Below are 16,326 nucleotides of genomic sequence, written 5' to 3' on the forward strand. Positions count from 1 at the left end.
AAAGTCCCATCTTAAACTCACTCGATTGACTGTCAAGCTACTCAAACAGAGCAATGTTGAAACAATGTTGCAATGTTTACACTTTTTTTAAGGGATTCAGGAATTCATTGCAGCAATACTTATCCTTACTGTTTATAAATTATTTCTAATGGCCATCTGTTTCCATCCTGTTCAAACATGCAAACAGAAAATTTGTGAGTAATAAATTGCACCAACGAGGAATAGGGGAAAAATAATGCTTCACAAAAAAACACTAAAACAAACTACACTGATTTATTGTTCAATAAATACATTCACACATACATCCAGATACAAAATAACTACATTTACATTTATTTAAAACAACCACAGTTGTATAAAACACACACTATCCTTATTCGTAGCATTATTCTTATTGTGACTGAGCTTATACTGTACATGTTCAAACATGTTACTGCTAAATTAAAATGTTTTATATCTTATTTTAAAAAAATGTCTGAAGACTCATATGTCAAAAGGTCTGATTCATCTTATGCTGTATATCCTTGGTAATTCCAAATGTCTTACAATGTGAAGATGCTTTGGCCTTAATAAGCTGTCAGTCTGACAGGTCAGACACTCCAATTCAATGAATACTTCTTAAAACACAGAAACAGCTGTATGGCATTGTCTTCACAACTGAAGTTCATCTGTCCAATGACTCTGTTTAAATGAAAAAAAAAAAAAAAGTTATTTAAAAAAAAAAAATGACTATAACTCCCTTACTCTAACTACAGTTTTTTTAAAAACTGCCCCACTATATGACATATTTTTGAAATATAAAAATACTATGTGGTGTAAATACGTGTTAAGGTTTAAATGAAAATTGTGTGAATTTATTGGCAACACATATAAAAGGAGTAGTTCACTTCCAGAACAAACATTTACAGATAATGTACTCACCCCCTTGTCATCCAAGATGTTCGTGTCTTTCTTTCTTCAGTCGTAAAGAAATTATGTTTTTTAAAGAAAACCATTGCAGGATTTCTCTCCATATGGACTTCGATGGTGCCCCTAAGTTTGAACTTCTAAAATGCGGTTTAAATGCAGCTTCAAAGGGCTCTAAACGATCCCAACCGAGGAAGAGTGGTCTTATCTAGCAAAATGATTGGTTATTTTCTTTACAATTTACAATGTATATACTTTTTAACCTCAAAGTCTTGTCTTGCTCTGCGTAAACTCATGACAGTTAGGGTATGTCGAAAAACTCCCAACTTATTTTCTCCAACAATGTCAAAATCATCCTATATCGCTGTTTTATCTTTTTTTTTTTTTTTTTTTTTGTAAAGGGCATTTGACCTTCTTTGCATGTTCACTTTGTAAAGACTGGTTCGGTACTTCTGCAGTGACGTAGAATGATTTTGAAGTTGGAGGAGAAGATGAGATGTTTTTTTCTTTTTTATTGGTAATTTTTTGTTCTGGAAGTGAACTACACCTTTAATACAGTATGATAAAACATAGGGGAAAATCCAATCAAATCTGACCTGAGATGAGGATGAGGTAATTTCTTCTAAATCTCCATAACAGCCATTTTTATGGCGTATCAAACTCCCCCACAGCACCGAGTGATGGCAGCCAGGACACTTTCCCTCCACAGGAAGTAGGTGGGAAGGGTCTGCTTTCAGAAAGTATTTAGCCAGGCAAATCAGATGACTAATCATTTTACAAGAAGAGTGGAAACAAGATAGTCTATCCATAGCCTGAAATCACAAAAAATGCAAAACCCAAAAGAATTGAGACTGTTATTTATTAAGCTGGTTTCTCAATACTACTTTGAAAGCAGAGTGGAACTAACCTTAACAAACACCCCACATAACTCACACCGTTCCACCGGTCTCTCGTCTTGTTCCTTGCACTCCTCTTGGGGTTTCCTCTTAGCACGAACACAGCCAAATGTTAGAGGAATGTGCAGAGGAGGCTGCAGCTCAGGTGCAAAGTCCATTCGGTATTCCTGCTTTAGCCACCGCACAGTAAGGGGGAGTCGACTCCACGGCGCCACCCGAAGCATGTTTGACACCACACGCCAGTGGAACTGCAAACTGGACTCCTTACGGCTGCGCCGGGCAACATGCGACAGTCGGCGAGAGATGTGCGGATGCTGCCAGGCCCACTCAAACTAACGTAAAAAAGACAGAGGACAAGTAAAAGAAAGACAAAATAAATATTTCCACCGCAAAAATTTAATTATTTTAATTATTATCTGGATCTTTTACTGTTGAATTAGTAATTAGGGCCCGAGCCCAAAGGGGCGAAGGCCCTATTGTTCTTCTAAGGATTCTTCTTTCCTTTTTTTTTTTTTTTTTTTTTTTTGTTAACCTTCCGGGCACTTAAGGGGGTCTTAACATGCTCAAAAACTCTTGAAAATTTGCACACACGTCGGAATCTGCGGCCATCAGGACGCCACAGAGGCTGGTACCGGGGCGTGGCAAGGGGACTCTACGGCGCCCCCTGGAATTTTGAGGGCCATATAGCACACATACTTAAACGTACACATATGAAACTCGGTACACATATAGAACTCATCGAGCTGAACAACTTTTGTATTCTATGTCATGGGCTGAACGCAACAGGAAGTGAGATATTTAGGGCTGTGTAAAAAGCGCATGCTCTGGAATTTAACGTACTCCTCCCAGGGTTTCCATAGGATTGTCACCAAACTCGGTCAGCATGATCTCAAGACATTGGGGACGCTAAATTGCGAGGGGATTTTTGATATCTCGAACGGTTTGGCCGTGGCAAGGCGACAAAGTTATGGCGAGAACTTAGCCATAAAATGTCCGATCTGCCTCAAACTTCACAGGTTTGGTAAGAGGCCTGGCCTGAAGACACCTAAAGGCCAATATTCAGATATTATCATAGCGCCACCTGTTGGCAGCAGGATATATCATATCTTTCACTAACTCAAACATACCAAGGTCAATCTGCACCAAACTTCATATGTTTGATAATAGTACTGGCCTGAACGCATCTACATGCCAATAATCAGTTATAGGCATAGCGCCACCAGCTGCCAGCGGGAAATTTGGCACATTTAAGTGACTTTGACATATTTCTCCTACATTTACTGTATTAAAAGCATACTGCCCACCGTTTGCCATTTTCCTAAAGTCACCGGTCGGCGGTGAGCCCGGGTGCGAGGGCCCGTTCATCGCTGCTCGCAGCTTTAATTTTCATTATTTTCACTTTTTATTAATCTTATATAAATCCTGTTTGGACACATTTGTTGAAATTATTATTAAATCAACAATATGTAAATTTGGAGCTCTAGCGGTTAAAAAACTGCATGTGTGTTGTAGAAGAACATATTTTGTTTGTGCTTCTGCTCTGCTTTTCGGCCTGGAAGAATGTACTTTGAAGCATCAGTAAGCATGGATACATGATATCATATCAGAGAGGATATAGACCTTTTTCCTGAGTAAACGATGAGCGCCGCCATTACGAATTCTAACGTCAGATTGAATGCGTTTCTGTTCCGGTTTCCATAGGAACCCATTCAAATAGCGTCCATCTGTCCTCATTGCGACATTGCCAAGTGATGGCGCTATGGAGCCATGTGCTTTTTAAAACATTTTAATAGGTTTAACATTAGTTTATTAGCTCAGAATATACCCTAATTTGACTAGAAACAATGCAGACCGGAAATGCAAAGCATTCTTTCAGTTAAGAGTCGGACTTACTTCCGTGTTCAGGAAAAACGTCTATATATTGAAGTCAAAAGTTGCAGAATCTGCAAAATGTTGAAAAGATGGATCTCAAAATCATACAGTCATTGTTGAAAAGGGTTCAAATACACAAAAAACAAAGAATTTGTGGGGCCTAAAGGAGTTTTCTGAAGAACAGCGGGCAGTTTAACTGTTCTGGACAAACAAGGAACTCATGAACATCTATCACTAAAAAAAAACACAGCTGTGGATCATTCAGCTAACAACACAGTATAAAGAATCAAGTGTATGTAAACTTTTAAACAGGGTAATTTTTATAAATTCAACTATTTTCTCCTGTGGACTATAAATGTCTTTTATGTGAAATATCGTATTCAGGTCAGTACTAAATAAAATTAACAAGGCTTTTATTGTTACCCTTATTTTGGGTAAAATAATTAACATTTTGCAGATTCTGCAAGGTGGATGTAAACTTTTGACTTAAACTGTACATATACACACACTGTCATTCAAAAGTTTGAGATCAGTAAGACTTGTAATGTTTTTTTTTTATAAAGAAGACTCTTATGCTCATAAAGGCTGCATTTATTTGATCAAATAAAACCATGTTGAATTTTGAGGGGCTCTGGAGCGCACACCAATTGACCTACAGTCACCAAAATTCATACACATATTAGGGGTGTAAATATTAATCGATTCGTATCGATGCATCAATTATGCAGCCGACGATTCAATGCATCGATTCGTCCGCAAGAGTATCGATTAATGTGTTTATTTTGCCGCCTGTTTGATCACTTGTCTATTTTTAGAATCCGTTCCGACCTTTCTTTTACTGTCTATGGCTCCGACGTAAGCGTACTACCTACTCCTAAGCTGCGGGTGGCGCTAACCTCATTATTGACTTCACACGCATTACTTTCGTTTCACAGTCCATCTATGATGTTGTTCATGTTCACACACCTCACGTTGTTGTCTGACTTTCAAGAGCGATGATTTTGAACTGATTTTGTGGAGTAGAGTTCTATTTGCAGTTCATCTACTGCAGAGGATGTGTGACCATTACCTCTTAATAAGATGCAAATTGTATTTTCAAAATGTAACCAATTTTGTATAAATGAAACTTTTTAAAACAGTGAATAGGCTAATTGACCATAGTAGACCTGCACTATAAGCATTAGCCTTTTTTTTATTATTATTACAATTTATCTGATTGCACTTTGTAGATGCAGTAACTTATATTTGCTGTTCTATTTGCAGTGCATTGAGCACAACTGCTTTAGTGTAACATACACATTATGTGAATAGAATACTGTTTCTGTATTCTCAATAAAAGGCAAATTATTTACTATTTTTGTTGATTTATTTGAAACTTAATAGATATCATGTAAAAATATCTAGTATTGAATCGAATCGGATCGAATCGCATCGTATCACAGGGAATTCTGAAGTATCGAAATTAATCAAATCGTTGGCTTAAGAAATCGGTATCGTATCGAATCGTCTTGAAGGCTACGATTTACACCCCTAACACATATAGACCTCATCGGGCCAAACAACTTTCGCGCTCATAGTCCGTGCTTCGCCAAACAGGAAGTCAGCTATTCAGGGATGTCTAAAAAGCGCATGCAATGGAATTTGAAATACTCCTCCTAGGCCTTTCCACCGATAGCCACCAAACTCGGTCAACATGACCTCAAGACATTGGGGATGCAAAATTGCCAGGGGATTTTTGATATCTCGAACGGTTTGGCCGTGGCGGGGCGACAAAGTTATGGCGAGAAATGAGAAACAGGAAGTGCCTAATAACTTTGACATACTTTGTCTAATTTTGACCAAACTTCAGCAGTTTGTTCGTCTGATGCCGATCACAGAGATGTGACTATTATGAGTCAAAGTTATAGCGCCACCAACTGGCAGCAGTACGCTTTCGAAATGCTTTAAACTCAGCCTCTTAATTTTACTCAATTTGCTTCAAACTTCATCACAATAATGTCAAAACACGACCGATGAACATGCCGGTTTGAGCAATGTAGAGAGAGGACGCGTGTGTGTGAGTCTCCCGACAACTTAAACAATAGTAATTGTTACTCATAACAGATCAGGCAAGCAGTAGTGGACGGCAATATAGGTTTGGTGTCAAAAATGCCTCACTATAAAATGAAAACAATTGATCAAGATCCAAAGAGAACTTCGATAAGTAGCAAGCTAGCTAAAATGGCGACGGCTGCTTCAGAGGCTAACGAGGAATTCTCTTTAAGTATGCTGACTACGGAGCTGGAAAAACAATGCGAACATCTTAAAGAAGATATGAGTGCGCTAATCAAGACTTCCCTTGCACCAATACAGCTTTCCATAGAATCGTTTCAAGAGACTGTGGATGCGTTTGGTAAATGTCTCGCAACCGTGGAAACAACGGCCAGGGAAAACTTTGAAGCTCTCAGTAAAGCGGAGGCAGACATTGCTGCGTTAAAAGCTACCAACGAAGCACTGTTAGACCGTCTGGAAGACCTCGAAAAGCGTTCACGTAGGGCAAACCTCCGCATCATAAATGTTCCCGAAGACAGCGAAATTGGAACGGACATGGTCAAGTTCACTTCGGATCTGCTGAAAGACGTCATGGGGGTTCAGGTGTTTGAGAAACCGCCAGAGCTGGAAAGAGCGCATCGTGCATTGGCGACTAAACCCAGGGATGGTCAACCTCCAAGACCCATTATTGTTTGTTTTCATCGATACCAGGAGAAGGAACGAGCTCTGCGCTGGGCCAGGCAACACGAACTGCAGTATCCAGGGAAAACTCTCAGATTCTATCCTGACCTAAGTGCGGCACTCTCCAAGAAGCGCGCTACCTTCAAGAACATCAAAACGATGCTCTATCAAAAAGGGATTCGTTTCAGATTCCTCTATCCTGCCCGCTTGCGATTTACTCACGATGGGGAGACCTTCATCTTCGAGTCAGCACCCGAAGCCAAAGCCTTCTTTGAACGTCGGATCAACGTGACCGCTGCTGCAGGGAGTAATTCCCGGTAAACTCAAACTGTTTCTGAACGACAAATTTAAAGGTGTAAGCACATCCACTACAAGAACTGTTCTTATTTTGTATTTTCTTTCTTCTTCTACCGCGACGGTTCACATTTTTGTTTGAGAGGGTACTGTTAAAATACGAGCGGATGGACTAGTCGTCATGACAACTTACGTCCTTGGAAAGGTACTGTAATAAAGCACTGGAAGATGGACCATAATTGACCCTCCAGATTTTGTTTTTATTATTCTTATTTTTATTATTCTATTCTGTTTTTCTGATTGCCTGTCTGAATGCAGTATTTACAAATTGCTGTGATGTATAAGAGATAGGGTGTCGGGAGCTCAACAGTTGAGTAGTTAATGGGTAGCTGGGAGTGCAACAGGGTTAGTGGAGTCCTGCAGCTTACCTCAGTGGGGGAGGTAAACATAGGAAAGGGGGTTGTAATGATCATGGCGTGGTTTACTGCCTCAGTGACTAAAATTGTTTTACTTTTATTTTTATTATTTTTATTTTTGTTTGTTTTTGTATTTTTTTTTTTTTTTGTATTTTTTTTTTCTCTTCTGGATACTCAATTAGTTTTTGGGCTGTTTTCATTCATTGCCAGAGATATTGAGAAACTTATCTATGCCACAGGTGCAGTGTTCATCCTTCTATGCTGTACTATGTCTGATGTATCAAGCAGAGGAATGACAGGAAAGTCATTTGTTAGGTTTACATCATGGAATGTTAAAGGTCTTAATGGTCCTATAAAGAGGTCCAGAATTTTCTCTCATCTTAAACGTCTTAATTCCGATATAATCTTCCTTCAAGAGACGCATTTACTTAATTCAGACCATCTTAGATTGAAGAAACCATGGGTTGGGCACATTTACCATTCTAAATTTAATGCAAAGGCAAGAGGAACGGCAATATTAATACATTAAAATTAATACATTGCTGATCCTCAGGGTCGTTATATTATGGTGTCAGGTAGGCTGTTTCAAACTCAGGTCTTGCTGGTGAACATTTATGGCCCCAATTGGGATGATAATAATTTTATAAAATAAACTGATTGTGTCTTTACCTAGCTTTAATTCATATTATCTGATTTTAGGCGGTGTCTTTAACTGTGTAATGAACCCAAATTTGGATCGCTCAAATCCAAAACCACAAGTTCCTTCTAAAATGGCATGCGATATTTCAGCATTTTTGAGCCAGACAGGTTGCGTAGACCCCTTGCGATTCTTCAACCCTCACAGTAAGGACTTTTCTTATTTTTCTCATGTACATCATTGTTACTCTAGAATTGATTATTTTTTTTATAGACAAAAGTCTCCTTCCCTCAGTAAAGGGAGTAGAATATTCTGCTATCGTAGAGTCTGATCATGCTCCCTTATTACTAGATCTCTCCTTTCCATCTAATTTTACAAGTTATACATGGCAATTAAATTCATCGCTGTTGTCTGATGAATCATTTTGCAAACATGCGTCTTCCTCAATTGACAATTTTTTAGAATTTAATTCAACGGAGCATGTCTCCCCTTCTATCCTTTGGGAGACTCTAAAAGTGGTGCTTAGGGGAGACATTATATCATATACTGCTTTTATTAATGGAGAGAGGGAAAGGAAAAGGCATCATTTAATTGACGCAATATCCAAAATCGATAGTCAATATTCTACCTCCCCTACACCAGAACTCTATAAGGAAAGGATTGATCTTCAGACTCAGTATAATTTAATTTCATCAAATCAAGCAGAACAGCTTATTCTTCGGTCACAAGGTTTTTTTATGAACATGGTGATAAGGCTAGCCGATTCTTAGCCCATCAGCTTAAGTCCAGGTCATCAGCACAACATATTTCCGAAATTGAGAGTGATGCAGGGGACTTAACAATTGATCCCCTTACAATTAATAATATTTTTATGAACTTTTATTCTAACCTTTATACATCAGAAACATCTTAGGATCGATCTAAACTGGTAGAGTTCTTTGATAAAATAAATGTCCCCACTATCTCTTTGGATCATAAAAAAGACTTAGATCATCCCCTTCAGTTGCAAGAAATATCTGAGGCCATATGAGCTCTGCAGAGCGGCAAGACCCCAGGGCCCGATGGCTTTCCAATTGAATTCTATAAGAAGTTTTCAATTAAACTAACCCCACTCCTTCTTAGTATGTTTGAACATTCTTTATCTCAAGGAACTTTGCCAAAGTCCCTTAGTGAAGCACTGATTACTCTTTTACTGAAGCCCCAAAAAGATCCAACAAAATGCAGCTCATATCGACCAATTTCTCTGTTAAACGTGGATATCAAAATTTTAGCAAAATTATTGGCAATTCGATTAGAGTCTCCTTTAGTTAACATCATCTCAGTTAACCAGACTGGTTTTATAAAAGGTCGGCACATATTTTCTAACATCCGTCACCTTTTAAATGTTCTTTACACTCCCTCATCCCAAGACACCCCTGAAATTGTAGCGTCATTAGATGTCGAAAAGGCATTTGAACGGGTGGAGTGGGATTACCTTTTTTTTGCTATGGATAGGTTTGGTTTCGGCCCCGAATTTATAAAGTGGGTTCGTCTGCTTTATACTTCTCCAGTTGCTTCAGTAGTTATGAATAAATGGAGATCAAAAAATTTTCCTTTGTCAAGGGGCACTCGGCAAGGGTGCCCTTTGTCCTCTTTTGTTTACAATTGCAATTGAGCCATTATCGCTAACATTAAAATCTATATTCTTTCCATGGCATAGTTAGGTGGGGTGTTGAACATAAGCTCTCATTATATGCTGATGACCTGCTTCTTTACATTTCAGATCCTTTATCATGCATCAATGACATTATCAAAGGTTTGCACAATTTTGGGACCTTTTCTGGCTATAAGCTGAATATTTCCAAAAGTGAATGTATGCCTGTTAACTCACTCGCCAGACATATGCCTGACTCCATGCTTCCCTTCTGCATGGCAAGATCTAAGTTTAAATATCTAGGCATCAATATCACTCAGAACATTAAAGAACTATATGAAAATAACTTCACTTCTCTATTGACTAAACTCAAATCTGATTTTCAAAAATGGAGGCCTCTCCACCTGTCTTTGGTTGGCAGAGTGAACTGTGTTAAGATGACAGTTCTTCCAAGATTCTTATATTTATTTCAGTGCCTCCCTATCTTTCTATGTAAAGCCTTTTTCAATACATTGGATAAACTTATCTCCAATTTTATCTGGGATGGGAAAATCCCAAGAATTATTAAAGAGTTTCTTCAGAAAAATAGAAGTGACGGAGGTTTAACCCTTCCTAACTTCTTATACTATTATTGGGCGGCTAATGTCCAAAAGATAATTTACTGGATGCACTCATCAGGGGGCACTGATTGGTTTGAAACAGAGTCTAAATCTTGCACAGCAACCTCTTTACAAGCTCTTGTAACATGTAGCTTACCTATTAAAATAGTTAAATATACATCAAATCCAGTTGCTCATTTCACTCTTAAAATATGGACTCAATTACGTCAGCATTTGAAGTTAAGACAAGCACTCTTGTTTCAGAGTCCAATATGCAATAATCATGCTTTCCTCCCAGCAAAACTAGACTCTGCATTCAAACAGTGGCAAGATAAGGGCATTTCTCGGTTCTGTGATCTTTATATTGATGGTATTTTTGCAAGTTTTAATGATTCGCGTTCCAAATTCACTCTTAATTCAGTTGACCTTTTCTGTTATTTTCAGATATGTCATTTCGTTAATGCCCAAAGCTCATCATTTCCAAACATCCCTTCAAAGTCTCTTGTGGACTCTCTGTTAGAAGTACCCTCCCATCTACAAGGTCTTGTTTCAAGAATATATACAATTCTAATGTTTTTAAAAAGTGCAAGAACAGACAAGATCAGAAGCAGGTGGGAGAGCGAGTTCAGTATGCAATTTTCAGAGGAATTTTGGAGGAATGCCCTCTATAGAGTGAACGGTAGTACTACTTGTGCCCGACTGAGTTTAATACAGTTTAAGGTATTGCACCGTATGCACTTAAGCAGAACACGGATTGCCTCCTTTAATCCTGCTTTTGACAAGACCTGTATTAGGTGTCATACAGGTGAAGCAGACTTGACTCACATGTTTTGGGCATGCCCCACACTTACTGTTTACTGGTCAACTATATTTGATACACTTTCCAAAGTGTGTGAAGCACCACTGAAGTCATGTGCAGAATTGGCAATATTTGGTGTTCCAGGTGATGAATCAATTTTGACTAAAAGACAACTAAATATCATTGCCTTTGCATCCTTATTGGCTCGCAGGCAAATTTTATTACATTGGAAATATACAAATCCACCTAAAGTATCACAATGGCTTCGGGATCTGATGTTATACCTACATCTAGAAAAGATTAAATATTCAATCAGAGGTTCCCATAAAGTCTCTTATGTCTGGCAACCCTTATTATCATATTTTACTGCCATAAAGGTACTTCCTTGACATTGTAATATTCCTGATGATGGTATCCAGTTTAATTTATCTATTCATGTATTTATTCATTTATTTTATTTTAACCTTTTCCATTTGCATATCCATCCAGGCCCGTCGCCAAGGGGGGGCATTGGGGGGCAGTGCCCCCCAAGTGACTCAACGTGCCCCCCTGCCCATGACCGCGAGTTAACTTACTTTTGAGAACAAAAAACATTTTGGCATTAAATACTGCCAAACAAATCATCTAGCTCTAAAGGAGCACTAATCTCTACAACGGTAAACTAATATGAAGCTAATAACTAATCGTTTCTGTAACCTTTTTGGGATATTGCATAAAAAACGCTGGATGGAAACGCCAAGATGCGCATTAATTCTAAAAATGCGCTTAAAAACTTATTTGCTAAGTAGGATAAAATTCTTATCCGGTAAGAAAACATATGCATGAACTCGATGGAAACACTTTTAGCTAATACATATCGAAAAGATTCAAAGTGCTTCGTTATAAACTCTCAGAACTGTTTTCCCAAACAGCAGGCTCTGAAAATAAGATAGCATGACTGCGTTTCGTCTGCGCGCTCTGAAGCTCATAATTTATTGTCTACAACAGTGATGCGCGGGTCAATGTATAAACAACCCGAACCCGACCGACGTTTTCAACTAACCAGCCCGCAACTCGGACCGCAATAAAATAAATAAAAGGTAAATATTGTACCCGACCCGCTTCCTGACCCGCATGTTTAATATTTGCGACTGACACCAGCGATTATATGCGGCTATGCGTGTCAAACATTATTCGGCATTAATTAGGTTATTTTTAGGTATTAGGTAAAATTAGGTAATTTTGTCAAAAGAAATGTTCTTGATTACAAGAAAAATACATGTTCTTGTTGTGATTTATTTTGTCTTTCCTTTATACAAATTTAAATAGTTTAGTTTTCGAAGTACTCTAAATTATGTCAGTGATTATCTGGTGTTAAATATGATCAATAATTATTTTATTTCGATCTACAGTGTAATAAAAGTTAAGGAAAAGATTAGCCTATAGCTTTAAATATATAGACTACAAGCTAATTCCTTTTTTCTTAACTTTTAACTTCTAAAAATTATCAAGAATATTATTTCAACTTAATAGGCTGTTAACGACTTTTCTTATACAAACATAACGAATGCACTTCAAAACGAATTTTTCATATATAAATTCAGGAATCACAAATATGACAAAATAATATTATTTTATATATATTATTTGTATAGTTATAATAGTTGTATCAAATGAATAAGGAAATTATAGTGCCTTGAATTTATTAAGTAATGTTTAATTTCGTTCGTTTCGCTCTCTGGAAATGTAAAGAAAAAATACAGTTTTTTACTTGGAATTCGTTTTAATCCCTGGTTTTAAACATGAGATCATTTATATACTGTATTATTGCTTGAATAAACGTTTAAAATAGTGCTAAATTTTATAATTAAGGAAATTAAACAGACCTAGGCATTTGAAAAGACAGTGAAATGTGTCTAATAATTCCAAAAAGAAAGAAAAGCATTGGACATAATCAAAATATTCTAGACATTTATTAGGAATACCATTTTCTTAACAATTAATATGCTGCATGTGTTTATCCAGTCTAATCGAAGTGTGCGTCTCTCCCCCGACTTTCCCAACAAAAATCCTACCCCCTCTCAAAAAACACATAAAGCTGACATTACTGAGCTATATGCGTTTAAAAGTAGCCTATTAAAATGGTACAGTGGCATTGCTCAGTTCAACGTGTTGGGAAATCGGGCGTTTTGTCCCGCGTCAGCATTTATTCAACAGTTAATAATGCTCAACATTCAAAAGGTAAATATTATTCAGCCAATAAAGTGTAGGTCTATGTATTTCATAGAAAATTGTGTCCTACTCTATAAATTACAAAGGTTTAATTGGCATCTTTATTTTAAGTTGGCCTGTAGATGTGAAAAAATATTTGTATTCTTGCCGAAAGATGCATGCAGTATGCGTTTCAGTTTCTCTTGAAATTCGTATGGTTAGACATTTGTATGGTGTTTATAACGAATGCCATTATAATTTGTCATTTATTTCATAATGTTTATTTATAAATTGGTACTATAATTATGTAGCTGCTCATATTTTCAGATTTTTATGCTCGTCTGTCTGAATAGGCTAATTTAAAGGATTTGTCGACAACAATACAATTTTTCTCTCAATACAATTTTGTCTGATATGTGTATAACAGTTATTTTTTATTCATGCAGCAAATGTTTTAAAACTAGTAAGTACATAAATACGTTGTCACGAATTCGTTGTAAATTACAACATTCATTGTTATAGGCCTATATAGATGGAAGAATATTGTTTTAGCAAAGTATATAGTCGCATATAACATTACAGTGATGCATCGATAAATATTAGACAGTGCATATGTTAACAGCCACGCGATTCCTTAAAAAATTCTTCTTTTGCTCAGCTGCGAATACAATAGCAGACATGTCTGCAATCGGCTATTGTTCAATGCTGCAAAAACATGCTTTAAAATATGTCTTAATATAGAACTTTATTCAAGTTAATGTTTTATATATAATTATATTTAAATTATTATATATAAAAAGTGTGCCCCCCTATGAAAACGAAATGCCCCCCCAATGAAAATTTTCTGGCGACGGCCCTGTATCCATCTTTGTTATATTCTAATCAATGTCATTATTAATATTAGGCAGTATGTTCTGGGTTGGTTGGGGAGGGTTTAAGAATGTAAAAAATACAGTCTCTGTACAAACAATTGCATTTGTCTTTGGTATAAAAAATAAAGGGAAAAAAAAACACGACCGATGAGAATCTGTGAAGGGCGTTATCGATAACTTTATCATGTTGCCATGGCAACGTGTCAAACGTTAAATTTAAATTGTGTTATTGAGCCACTTAAAATGCTTAAAATTTCATGAAACTCAACACACACATCTGTTTTAATGATAGGGCATTGAGCGGGCGCTCTATAGCGCCACCTTTTGACAAAAGTTGGGGGGTTACTTTCTCCTACAGTCACCAAACTCGGTACATATATTGGACTCATCAAGCCGGACAACTTTCTAATTTACACCCATTAGCTACGACCAACAGGAAGTCGGCTATTTTTATTTAAATGTGGATTTTTGGAAAAATCAGGCTGTGGAATTTGAAATACTCCTCCTAGGCCTTTCCACCGATGGCCACCAAACTGTCAGCATGATCTCAAGACATTGGGGATGCAAAATTGCCAAGGGATTTTCGATATCTCGAACGGTTTGGCCGTGGCGGGGCGACAAATTATGGCGAGAAATGAAAAACAGGAAGTGTCTAATAACTTTGACACACTTTGCCTGATTTTGACCAAACTTCAGCATTTTGTTTGTCGTCTGATGCCGATCACAGAGATGTGACTATTATGAATCAAAGTTATAGCGCCACCAACTGGTAGCAGGAAGTGTCTTGTTTGCAAAACGCTTTTAAATCAGCCTCTTAATTTTACTCAATTTGCTTCAAACTTCATCAGAATAATATCAAAACACGGCCGATGAGAATTTGTAAAGGGGTCCTTGATAGAGCAAACGCTGTTGCCGTGGCAATGTGTCAAACTTTAACATTTGTTTCCTGTGTTTTTGAGGCAGATAACATGCTTAGAATTTCATGAAACTCAACACACACATCAGTATTAATGATAGTAAAACACTGGCAAAAGCTCATAAATGGCCGTGGAGGAGGCACTCTATAGTGACACCTTTTGACAAAAGTTGAAGGGTTAGTAGTAGCTACAGACATCAAACTCGGTCGGTATATTGGTCTCATCAAGCCGGACAACTTTCTAATTTACACCCATTAGCTACGACCAACAGGAAGTCGGCTATTTTGATTTGAATGTGGATTTTTGGAAAAATATAGCTGTGAATAAATTAATATCACTCATAGCAGAATCAGACAGTTCACACCAAACTTTGTCAACATGATGCCAAGATACTGAAGATGCTAAATTGTGAACGGCTTTGGGATATCTTGAACGGTGTTGATGTGGTGATTTATGAAAGTAACAGTAAAAAAGATGAAGAGTTATTTCCATATATCTTTAAATTGCATTATTCTAACTCATCAAAACATTAAAAGTGCCATATGTTTGTCAGATTAAGGCTCTAATACCAGGGATGAACACTAGAGGCCCTCATAAAATGAGGAATCGTTTGACCTATTTAATGCTATTTAGCTCATTCTCAGTGTATAAGAATGAAAATAATGCATAGAATCAGTTGATATGTACTGTACTGTCAGTGTACTTTTACATAATTATTTTGTATAAATGCTTAGAGCATTAAAATCTTTTTAAATCTTTAAAGGAAAAATTATGTGATTTATATACATATATACACTCTCACTGATAGGATAAAAAATCTTATAAGTATGACACTATACTGCTCAGTTCACTTAATTAGAATGAGAAACAAATACATCAAGCTAATATGTATTTATTTTTAATATATTTGTTTATAATTATTTCACAGATGCTTATAGATCATTAAAATAATATTTAAAAATGGTTGTAGATCATAAAACATATTGGTAACTATTTAAAATAGGATCTCTTTTGTTAACATTAGTTAATGCATTAACAAACATGAACGAACAATGAACAATATATTTGTACTCAATTTTCTTCAAACTTCATTAGAATAATGTCAAAACACGGCCTATGAGAATCTGTAAAGGTGTCCCTGATGCATCAAATACTATTGCCATGGCACATTTAAAAAACATACATTAAATATTTGTTTTCTGTGTTTTTGAGGCAGATAACATGCTTAGAATTTCATTTTCCATTTTCATTAATATTATATCTTTAAAGTGCAGCATCCAAACTCCTTAAAACTTGTTTCATACAGAGAACTAGTCATTCTAAGGATTTTCATAGATATACAAAACTCTCTGAATAAAAGAAAATTTAAAAACTATCAGACATCTTTTTTCACTCTGCCTTTATTTGGGTGTGTGTGTGTGTGTTGAGTGTTAGAGTGAGTGCAGGGGGAGGGGATGAAAGGGAGAGAGAGAGAGAGAGAGAGAGAGAGAGAGAGAAGGGGGAGAGGGGAGGGTTGTTTAAAGGTTACTGTGAATGCATGTGCCCACTGGCCACCGTTTTCCTGATGCTACCGGGATGGCGAC

The 16,326-nt window shown here is 36.9% G+C and overlaps 1 protein-coding gene across 1 annotated transcript in view; it reads right to left on the reverse strand.

Moving 5' to 3' along the window:
• Positions 1 to 249: 249 nt before the first annotated feature.
• Positions 250 to 16,326, reverse strand: part of slx1b (SLX1 homolog B, structure-specific endonuclease subunit) — a 59,859-nt gene continuing 43,782 nt past the window's right edge. The window contains exons 3-5 of the mRNA XM_073837509.1: positions 1,814 to 2,134; positions 1,503 to 1,718; positions 250 to 681 (exon numbers count right to left, since the gene is read on the reverse strand). Coding sequence (XP_073693610.1) covers positions 652 to 681; positions 1,503 to 1,718; positions 1,814 to 2,134 — 567 coding nt within the window. The 3' untranslated portion in view covers positions 250 to 651. The remainder of the gene's footprint in view (positions 682 to 1,502; positions 1,719 to 1,813; positions 2,135 to 16,326) is intronic.

Source organism: Garra rufa, chromosome 3, assembly GCF_049309525.1.
Source record: "Garra rufa chromosome 3, GarRuf1.0, whole genome shotgun sequence".
NCBI lineage: Eukaryota > Metazoa > Chordata > Actinopteri > Cypriniformes > Cyprinidae > Garra > Garra rufa.